The 11,469-nt window shown below is 41.2% G+C and overlaps 1 protein-coding gene across 1 annotated transcript; it reads right to left on the bottom strand.

Annotated features, from left to right (window-relative positions):
* Window positions 1–281: 281 nt before the first annotated feature.
* Window positions 282–6,777, bottom strand: LOC311181675 (interferon-inducible protein AIM2-like; the record flags this gene model as incomplete). The annotated part of the gene is made up of 3 exons (XM_084250117.1): window positions 282–575; window positions 2,456–2,878; window positions 6,439–6,777. 3 exons carry the CDS (start codon window positions 6,775–6,777, stop codon window positions 282–284), a joined length of 1,056 nt encoding a protein of 351 aa, XP_084106243.1.
* Window positions 6,778–11,469: the final 4,692 nt, after the last annotated feature.

The raw sequence follows: 11,469 nt of genomic DNA, 5'->3' as shown, positions 1-11,469 counted from the left end.
CACAGTTTCTAGATCATGGTAGATGTAGGGATGGCTGGATAGACTGAAAAATGTGTTCTGAGGTATACATGGTTTGTGTCTAGTTGTCTATACATCTATGAGAGTAGTTTACCCACAATGGGGCAGAGTATCTTCAGTAGACTTAACAGCAACATCACTCAGCTCTTTGCGGATTGTGTGGGCACCGTAGTGTGTATCTGCTCCAAGCTCATGTTCTGTCCATCTAACATGTGCATTTCCTGAAAAGGAGGTTCCTAAGTCTGTGAGATGAAAGTGAACTATCAGTGTCTCCACACCACATCCTGTCCAATAGCACCTGCCAGCTCTGTGAAAGCAAATGGAAAGTACCATCCCTTGGAGAGCTGACTTCCTTCAGGAGTCCCCACCTTATAGGCACTATGGTCTCCTGATTTCAACTGTAGTTTTTCTCCAGATTTTGACAGCTCGAAGAATGTGAGTCGAAGTTTATCCCCTTCCTCACAGTGGCTCATTTTCTGTTCTCCAAACACCAATACTTCCATCCTCCCTGTTTTGTCACTAAGCTCAAATGATACATGATTTTTTTTCTCTGTTTTCTGAAAAATAAAGTAAACACCCAAATCTTTAACAATCTCATTAAAGAATCCCATCACTCAGACATCAGAAGTGCTAGCAACAGCTCAAGAAAGGGAGGTAAAAACCCAGCTTTGAAAGTGGCAGTTCTATGTAGAGTAGATGACAGCAAATTCCAGTAGCAGACACAGTTGTTTTCTTAGAGCATGTTGCCTCTTGAGTTTCCTTTCCAGGCCCATGCTTCCTTCTGGGGGCTGGGTTGCCATTGAGCAGATGACTGGAAGATGGAGAAGATGTGTTTCTCCATCCAGAAGCCAGAGCAAGCAGAGAAACAATCCAGAAGGTGGAGGAGAGTCATTGAAAGCAACAAATCCAGGAAGGCAAGGCAATGATATAACACTTAGAAAAGAGTCTAAGAGTTAGAATGAGGGCAAGCAGAGTAAGTCACCAAAATGTGCCACCTATGCACATGGATTGCTTTGAATTGAAGGCAATCAAGTTCCTCAGAAAAAGTATTTTCCCAAAAACTTCATAATTCTTAAAATAAGTTAGAAAGAGACTAGGAATAATGGTTTCCTCTCAGAGACTTATCTGCATAGGATGCAACCATCTGTATTCCTTACCTCAGGATAGCATGTAATCATCAACTGCTTAGCTGTCTACGAGTCCAATAGTTTATGAAGGTCTTGCATATACAAAACTAAATTTTTGTTTTTCTCCTGTTAATTTGACTTTTTCCATCAGTCTTGTCAAAGAATCCAGCAGGGTAGAATGGAAAAGTTTTGACGGGTACAGAATAAAGTACAAAAAACAATTTATTGAACTTAGAAGATTGATGTACTTTCAGGTTTAGGTTAATGGGCTAATAAACCTACATTTGTGAATGGTTGACCAGACTGAAGTCTCAAAACTACAGTAAAGAACATGACTTCTTATCCAAAGGAACTTTACTTGAATTCTACAGAAGGACAGATTCCCCCCTCAGTTCCTTTGCAACTAACCCCAAGACAACAGAGACTGTCAAGAAGAGTCAGCAGGCCCCCTCTGTTCCAGATCAGAAGAAGTGATCACACAGTAATCCCCTGAGACTCAGAGTCAAATATTTCATTATTCTCACTTTGAACAAATCTTCTCATATTTACTCTCTTCTGTTTTCTTTTAATCACATCTTCAAAATCCTGTCTTATATGTTGGTCTCCTTGTTTAATTAATCTGATTCATTACTCAGTTATGGAAATATATTCAAAACAATGGTCACTTTAAATAAAGATAATATATATCTAAAGCACAGAGATGACTCAGAGGGAAAATATTTGCATATGAAGTAATCTCTTTTTCAGAAGCTATAGTGATAGAAGTTGAAATAGGACTGGGACAGCTGCTATAGAATAAAAACTCTGCTTATGTATTTCAGTTTTAACACATTCATTCTGCTTCTCTATAGTTTGGGGAGAGTCTATTTGTTTCAGGATTTTTTTCCTATAGCAAAAGGACTTTGAAGTGAGCAATTTTTAAAGTTTCTCAAGTGCATAGTAGAGAATGATCAATTCTTACTAATGAATATAAAATTTTATTTATTTATTTGTTTGTTTGTTTGTTTATTTATTTATTATTCATACAAGCACTGGGTACAGTCAGAAGTGCAGTGCGGGAGGGTGAGCGAATTCACCAGAGCCAGAGCAGGGAGCAGAGCAGGCAGAAGGACCGAAGTACACTGCTGAGGGGAGCAGCGGGCGGCAGGAGAGGTCTGCGCGCCATGTGGGACCCTCCTCCGGTGGCCGGGGAGCAGCCGGGGATCAAACCAGCACTGCAGAGGCTGCGGGCAGTTTCGCAACCCAGTGCTCAACCGCTGCGCCACCGGGGAGGTCCATTAATGAATATAAAATTATACATAGACACTTACCTTTTGGATAACAAATAGCCCATTCACAATTGTTCCAAGGGGCTGAGTCTGAAGCTTACTGATCTTTGGGGTTTCACCCGCTTTTCTCTTGATATGCAGTGGGACACTCATCTGTTGATCAGATTCAGCATCACACACAAGCGTGTTGCTGTTCACTTCTAGGAAGTGACTCTGCCAGTGATATTTTGATATTTTAATTGTTTTCTTTGGGGTGAATTTGTCTTGGAGCTCCATGTTGAAAACTTTTACAAGAAAGAAATTCCTCTCATTAGCCACTGTAGCATGAAACATCTTCTGCATCCCTCCGTGGGTCTTAAATTCTAATGGCTTCGTTACTTTCAGCACCATGACCATCAGAGGGTCTTTCTGTAGCCCTTCTCCCCTGGTAGGTTCCTGCTGAGCCACCGCCTGCTGCTCCTCAGGCTGGAGACAACACACGGGAGACATCAGTTAAGTAAAGAAGGTACTACTGAGGGAACCTTCTTCCATATACAATGCAAACCTCAGAAAACCAGCCACATAGCTGAGACCAAAAAAAGAGAAACAAGCTGAGGCAGAGGGACATGCCCGGTCCTTCTGAGTCCATTGATGCCATTAGAACCCAAGATGCCCTGTTCCGCCACCCACTGTGGTCTCAAATACTCATCACTCAGGCATGAAAGTCAGGAATGCAGGATGCTCTTGCAAGGGCAAAAGCCACTGCGCTCGCCCACTGTACCTTGATATGGGGGGAGCCAGCAGGAGCAGTGCCTGGTCCCATAGAGTCATTTCTGGGAGGTGCAGCGGCAGCAGGGATCTTTTTGGCTTGACTTCCTTTTTTCCCAACTGTTTTTCTTTTTTCCCCTTTGTATCGTACATCAACTGATTAAAAATAAGTAAATACATACATACACATGAACCCTAAGGAGATGAACAAAGGCAGCAAAGAAAATTTAAATATCATTTTAACTCAGGAAGAAAACAAAAGTATTCTTCATAATCTCTGTAAAATTAGGATTTTGAGTCAAAAGTCTCTCTCTCTCTCTCTCTCTCTCTCTCTCTCTCTCTCTCACACACACACACACACACACACACACATACACCTGCTGTACTGACCTATTGTGGATATAAGGTAAACACTTTCAGAGGTATAGGTACAGGAATACAATGATAAATGAAGAGATTTTGTTCTGATGATCAAGGACTTGCTTATTATGAACAAACTCTGCTACAGAAAACAAGTACAAACAATGGAAAATACCTCGAAGAATATTTTCCAAAAGCAATGGGGGAGCATCAAGAAAGGAAATATATAGATGAACCAGCCTTCTAAAGAGATTTTTCCAGGGCCTCCCCGGTGGCGCAGCAGTTGAGCGCTGGGTTGCGAAGCTGCCCGCAGCCTCTACAGTGCTGGTTCGATCCCCGGCTGCTCCCCGACCACCAGAGGAGGGTCCCACATGGCGCGCAGACCTCTCCTGCTGCCCGCTGCTCCCCTCAGCAGTGTGCTTTGGTCCTTCTGCCTGCTCTGCTCCCTGCTCTGGCTCTGGTGAATTCTCTCACCCTCCCGTGCTTCTGACTGTACCCAGTGCTTGTATAAATAAATAATAAATCTTTTTTTTTTAAAAAAAGAGATTTTTCCAAACTCCCTGGTTTCTAGCAGAACCTAAGAAAGTTCTATGACCCATTGGGAACTCACTAGCTACTCACTGAATGGACAGTGAGTGGGTGGGCAGGGGCCTTAATTGCTCCTCCTGGGGCCACCACAAGGCCACTGCACAATCTGGCTTGGACATCCAGGTCTATGCTCCAGTCATATTTCGTCATGAAAAGTCAACTTCTAGACCTGATTTTTAAAAGACCATGTCTCAAGAAGGCCATGTTCAATTTGTTAAGGCTCTCAGGTAGAAGAAAGGAGAGAAATGCCTGGAGCCATTCTTAGCTCAGGTAACAAGGGAATCACTTTCAATTTACCAGCAAGAATGACTTCATGATCAGAGCTGTTTAAAAGTGGAATGAGCTGCCTCAGAGGTAGCTGGTTCTGTCACAATCTTTTAAAGTGCAGAAAGTGGCTAGCTCTCTGGCAGGGAAGTTAGAGAGATGCCTGCTCTGACCCTTTTAGGGTAAGTTAGTGTATGAAGTCAGTATTTCAGAGAGATGCAGGTGAGGTCTCCCTGCTGTGCTGACAGCATAGGAGGGAACAACCAAGAGCGGCCCAGGGAGTGACCTCACACCCTCCACAGCACTGTAGCTGTTTCCATTTCACAGAGTAACACCAAGGAAATTCTGGGGAGACCACATCTACCCACCATGTAACTGTCATTATTCTTAATAATGGTGTGCAGATGTTTTATGATTTCATTTATCACATTCACCTTTGATTTTAATTGATTGGACTTTCACACATGTCGACCACATTCTCCCTCAACTTCCTTTCCCTGGCTGAGTCCTCTAATCCATCTCTCTTCCTGTGAAAGTCTGTCCCATCTACTTGTTATCAACTGTCTCTCCAAACAAGATTTTTTCCAAATCTGCTCTAGAGTTCTGAAAACACTATGAGGTGAGGTTGCGAAGAGAGGAGGAGGTAGCACTCTGTGTAGATGGGCAGCAGTAATGGAGAAAAAAGTTTCACCAAAAGATGAAAGGCAAAACCTACAGAGAGAAACAAAAAAAAAAAAAAAAAAAAAAAAACTGGCGTCCTACCAGGAGAGTGAAGGGCAGCCCAGGGCACAAGTGTATTTGCTGATCCGAAGTCGACCTGAGAGACCTGGGATGGAATTCTAGAGCCATAAAATAGAGACTTAATTGATTTCTTAAATCAATTTAACAACTACCAGTCACTCCTAAATTTTCAAGCTTCTTCCAAATTGCATCATTTTTACCTAGTTGGAATAACAAAATCATTACAACAAAACGAAGGAAAGATTAGAGGGGAAATTTGGTGCTATCCTCGAACAAGAAAAGAAAACTCATGTCTTCAGTGGAAAAAATAATAGACATTGCTAAAAATCTTCAGTTTGCCAACACTTCCAGATTCCTGGCTCAGAATCAGATAAACCCAGACTGTGGGTTACTTTGTCAGTTATGTGTCCTTGCTGCCACCACGAGGCCATCTCTAAGTACTGCCTCACCTGACCTCAGAGCACGGGACAATGACATGCAGATACTACAGTCATCTGCACATTACACTTTATATCCTCACTTACACTTGTCATTTATCCACGACAGAAATCATTGTAAGTGTGAGAAGCCATTTATCCCTGTCATGTATATATCAAACTATATAAAAGTTGATGCAGTTTTTGCTGCTAGAGTTGTATGTAAAATCCCAAAATGGTTGCATTGGGAGATCCTTTGGGAGGAGTCCACAGATAAGGTGATCCTCTTTTGCCTCTTTCTATCCATTTCCATCCATTCAGATATAAAGTCAGGATGTAGCAATAGCTCTTAGGGAACAAACTAAGGAATATAAGCCAGATGCAGGTACTTTCAGTGGCAACGGTCAGTGATTTATTCAATAATATGACAAGCAGTGTTTTAATGGGAAATTTATATTGTCATCAGTGCTAGGAGATATGGAGAAGAGGAAAGTATCTCTGGATTAAGAAGCAGAGGACATGTGATTGGAAGACTGCTGATGAAATGTCAGCTCAGGCCATGACGTGTCAGGATGAGGAATGCAATGGACAGATGATGTGGTGAAGAAGCTGGTTCCCACCCGCCTCGTTTACAATGTTTCAGTTTATAACTTCTTTCCATTAGCTTCAAACTTCCAGTAAAATTTGAGAATATTATAGACTTATAATAACAGGACTTTAAGAATTGAATGTTGAAGTCCTCTGTCCATGTCCATAGCATAGTGAAAAGATTAGAAGATGGCAAATGGATGAGAGATGAAGAAAAAAATACTAGATTTGTGGAATCTGTAGAAAACACTTCACTCTCAGTCCACAGGGGTCAAGGGGCATGCCTTAAGTTGGAAAGACACTCTGACAACATGCACAAGCCCGTTCCACCATGGAGCCACAGAGGGGGAGGTCCAGGACAGACAGACGAAAGGGCTGGAAAGGTGGGTGAACATTACCTTTCTCCTTCTCCTCCTGAAGATTTTCTGCCACATATCTGTAATTCAACTTCTTGAAAATACGTATGGTCTTTGTCACCGCAGAGGTGATCCCAGCACTTTGAATCATCAAGTCAGCTACCTCTGTCCTGTTTGCACTTGCTAGTTTGCTTTTGGAGATCTTAAACTCATCTGGAAGGAAGAACTTCAGTCTCTTCAGTTCCTCATCAGTCAAGTAATCCAGGCCCACAACTAACAGTATTCTCTTATATTCACTCTCCATCTTGCTATGCTGGGATCAGCCTGTAAGAAATTCCAGACATTTAATATTACACCGCTAAAAGTGAGTTCAAGGGCCTCCCTGGTGGCCTAGGGGCTAACTCTCAGCACTATCACTGCTAAGGCCTGAGTTTAATCCCCAGTCAGGGAGCTAACCCACACATGGCACAGCAGACCTCTCCTGTCTTACCTGCTGCTCCCCTTAGTGTATTTCAGTAAACCCACCTGTTCTGCCCCCTACTCTGTCTCTGGTGGATCCCCTCATCCCCCCCCCACACCTCTGGCCTATGCCAAAAGAAATTAATGTCTTTTATTATTTTTTTAAAGTGAGTTCTACATTCAACAGTCATACAGTGAGTGGTTAGTATCTGTTCAAAGAGAAAACAAACAGGACAAGGGGGATTTCGTTGAAAAGGATTTAAGAACATCTTCATTGAGCAAGAGGGCTACTCTGCCATGAAAGGACACCCCCCAGGCTGTAAGTGGGCCTGGAGTTCTTGAAGAACAGCATACAATTGACTTTGATTTTTTGAACTGATTCTCAGGAGCATGAGATAGACAGCAAAGTACAGCAGCTCGATGGACATGATTTGATAAGGCTGCCATAACTCTGCAGTCCAGCTAATCAGTTTGCTCATTCCTGGACTGTGATTTGGTATCATCACTAAGAAATCTTTATGTAGCTCACTATCAGAAGATTTTCTCCTATGTTTTCCTCCAGAAATAGTATAGCTCAGGGATTTTACCCTTAGGTCTGTTGTCTATTTTGAGTTACTTAGTGTGTGCTATGAGCTATAATGCAAGATGGTTTGGGTGTTTTTGCATAGAGATATGAATTTTCTCAGAATCAAATGATGAAAAGATGTTTCTTTCTTCATTGACTTGCTTTTGTATCTTTGTTGAAAAGCTATTATCCATGTAGAAGTGGTCAATTTCTGCAATGTTTATTCAGTTCCATAGATTTTTCTATCTTGTTGCAAATATCACACTACAAAAAAATTTAGATATGGTAATTCAGCAATGATTCCAGATAATTCCTTATAGTACTCAAGAGGTGATATCTTAACCTGTATTTTAAGAATACAGGAACATTATTTGGGTGCATAGGAGCTTCTTCCCTTGGGCCCAAAATTCCTAAACCCAAGCCTGAAACTAAATGGAAAGGAATTTCTGCATATAAACATTATGTCTCCAACACTTTTAAATCATTTTCCTCTTCTAAAGATATGAATGTGTCAAGCAAAAAATACTAAAAAATTTGAGTCTGAATTCATTTTTCCCTTATTGCTGAGTAAATCTTAATAGATTATAGATTTTTAGTAATTTAATGTAAGAATCACCCAAATTAGATATGAAGGGTGGGGAATTTTGGTGTTTGCAACAAGAATCTTATCTCCAATTTCAAAGAAAGATAGTATCAGGAAGAGTCTTGAGAGTAAAAAAAAAAACAAAAAACGGGGAATTCCTGAAGTGGAACAAAGTAAAGGAATTCTCAGTCCAGCAAGGTCCTTGGAGAAGCTTTCTGGAGAATGGTCTAGCTTAGAGGAAAGGGTCAGATGGGTGATGGCAATGGCAGAGATAATGCAGAGAAGCAGGAAAGTATGTCTGTCCATCACAGTGGGGTCTGAGAACAGAAGCTTAGGTGAACCAGAAACTTCTTTCATCCACGTGCTTCCCCTGTGCCATGCTGTGAAGATGAGAGTAAGAAGATTGATCAAAAAATTGAAAATAGGATTATTTTATGATCTAGGGGTGCACAGTAAGACAGAGCTGACCCACCTCAACAATGAAAGAAAACCTACAGAATGGGAGAAAATATTTGCGAATAATATATCCTTTAATAGAGTTAATATCCAGAATAACTACAGCCCGTTGAATTGTTCAGTTGGACAATTCACAGTGGGTGAACTGTGAGAGATATAAACTAAACTTTAATAAAATTTAGTAGAGAAAACTTAACAAAGAGTCAATATCCAAAATATATAAGGAATTCTAACAACCCAATATCAAAGAAAAAACAAAACAAAACAAACCCAAATAACAATTCAAAAATCGAGTAAAGGACCTGAATAGACATTTTCGCAAGGAGGACAATGAATGGCCATTGTGTATAAAAGTATGTTAATCATCACTAATCTCAAGGAAATGCAAATGAAAACCACAATCAGATGTAACTCACACCTGTTAGGATGGCCAGCATCAAAAAGACAATAAATCATAGAGGTAATAAGGATTTGGAGAAAACTGAATCCTTGTATACTGTTAGAGGGAATGCAAACTGATACAACCATTAAGGAGAGTAAAAAGATTGATCAAAAAATTGAAAATAGGATTATTTTGTGATCTAGCAATCCCACGTTTGGGTTATATCCAAAGGAAATGAAATCGCTATCTCAAAAAAGATATCTACACCCGGTATTTTATGGAACATTATTCATAATAGCCCAGACAGGGAAACATCCTAAATGTTTGTCAATAAATGGATGAAGAAAATCACACACACACACACACACACACACACACAGAGAGAGAGAGAGAGAGAGAGAGAGAGAGAGAGAGAGAGAGAGAAATACTCAGTCACAATAAAGAAGGAAATTCTGATGTTTGAAATAACATGGGTGAAACTAGAGCATATTATGCTTACAGAAATAAGCAGACAGAGAAAGATAAATATTGTATGTAGAATCTAAAAAACTTCAAAAATCAAGCTCCTATAAGCAGAGAGTAGAAGGATGGTGGCCAGGGTCTGGGGGATCTGGAAATGGGGAGGTGGTGATCAGTTAAAGATGATTATATACTGAAGAGGGACAGCATCTTGACCACAGCTGATAATTTCATGTTGCATATTTGAAATTTCCTAAGAGTTTATTTAAAGGATTCTCTCACACAAAAAAGGTAACTTTGTAAGGTGATAGATGTGTTAATTGACCTGATGGTGTTCATCACTTCACAATGCACAACATCAAATCATCTTGTACATTTTAAATATGTTACAATTTTATTTGTCAATTATATCTCAATATAGCTGGGGAAAAAGCATTTACTGAATACCTAACATGATGTATGAGACTCTAGGAAAACAAAAAAATTAATAAGACAAGGTCCCAGATGCTGGTGGCCCTGCCAAGTCTGGAAATAGACTTGTAATTTAATAACCACCACATCGCATGGTGGTAAATGTTGTAATTGAAGCACGTCCAGATGCTATGGGAGTATCTGTAAGAGAAGGGGCACTAACCAATCTTGGGAATTAGCGGGAAGTGGCAGAGCCTCCTTTATCTTCTGCTGCTGGGTTCTTTCTCACATTCCTCTTGATGTTGAAAAAGCACCTTCTCTGGCCAACTTGCTCCCCACCCTTGCTTATATTACACAGTGATAATATACTCACACAGGAATAATATATATATATATATATATATAATATAATAATAAGTAATAGTAATATATCCTGACATGCTGACATGCTATCTTATCTTAGTAAGCGCAAGCTCTCTGCTGAGTGAGTTTCCAGTAAGAACTAGTTCTATCCATAAACCCCAGAGAGACTCAGCGACTGGAGGCTTTGGGTTTCATGAAAAGTGGGTTAAGATGAGGATGGAAATAAGCGTGTTTCATGAAAGTCTGTGAGGCACAGGTACCCTCACCGCCCCCCTGCCAAGCCCCCGGCCAACTGGTCGCTGCGAACATTCACCCTGGAGCCTTATTTTCCCAAGAAATGTATCAGAGCCAGTGCCAGCTACAGAACCCCAGGCACAGAGGATGGAGCGGGGGCCACAGGCTGGAGAAGGCAGCTTACATGCGTGAACACACAGACAGCAAGACTTCCAAGGCCTCCCTTCCTGGACAGGGAACGACACCAGCTCATGTGATGAGCAGGATTTCCTTGAGGATGGATGACAACCAGCTCAGGCCACAGGAAACAGACAATGGGGAAGGAAGTTATCAGCACTAAAATCCAGTCTGAGGGAAGGGGAGCAGAGGAGGACACAGAGAAAGGCACACCATTTTTAAACTACAAAACACCAAGGAGAGAAGGTTTAAACCCTTAAAAACAGATGACATCCAGGGATGATGGTGTTGGCTGCTGGGAAGCAGCACCTTAGTAAAACAGAGTATCCTGTTAGCCCTGGAAGGAAAACAGCCTTCAGCCTGGTATCCTACACGCAGCTCATCACCTTACATATGTGTCAGGAAGGAATAAAACTTTTCAGGGAATGCCAAGTTTGGCAGTGAAGAGAAGTCTCAGAACCTAGTCAGAGAACAGCTTGTGCAAGTTGAAGCCAAAGGACAGAGAGTTCAGGAGGACACAGGCCGAGGGAGAGATGCTGGTCTGCCTGTGCTCTTGGAAAGAGGGGTTATTGACAACGCATCTGAATTTATTTTGGGGGGAATTTTATAACTTGGCAGTTAGGGAAACTGAGTGATCAGGATATAAACAGCTGGACAAATGCTTAAAGAAGCGTCATTGATCTCAGGAAAAAAAGGTGTCGAAGGATGCATGCAGTAGGAAATGTAATCTGCTACACAGCCAATGTGTTGTTTACAAAGCACAGGATTATAAACACCAAACGCTGGCTTAGCCTAAAATTGTGAAGTGCCTTTATGGGGGAAATCTGCATATGATGAAAAGCAATCCCGGGCTTTTTCTTCATTCTGAGAGTTGGATTTTAATTTGATAGTGACAAGTAGCACAGCC

The sequence above is a fragment of the Talpa europaea genome, assembly GCF_964194135.1.
Source record: "Talpa europaea genome assembly, chromosome: 12".
Lineage (NCBI taxonomy): Eukaryota > Metazoa > Chordata > Mammalia > Eulipotyphla > Talpidae > Talpa > Talpa europaea.
The sequence above is the reverse complement of the archived record's forward strand: the minus strand, read 5'-3'. Positions and strand labels throughout refer to the sequence as shown.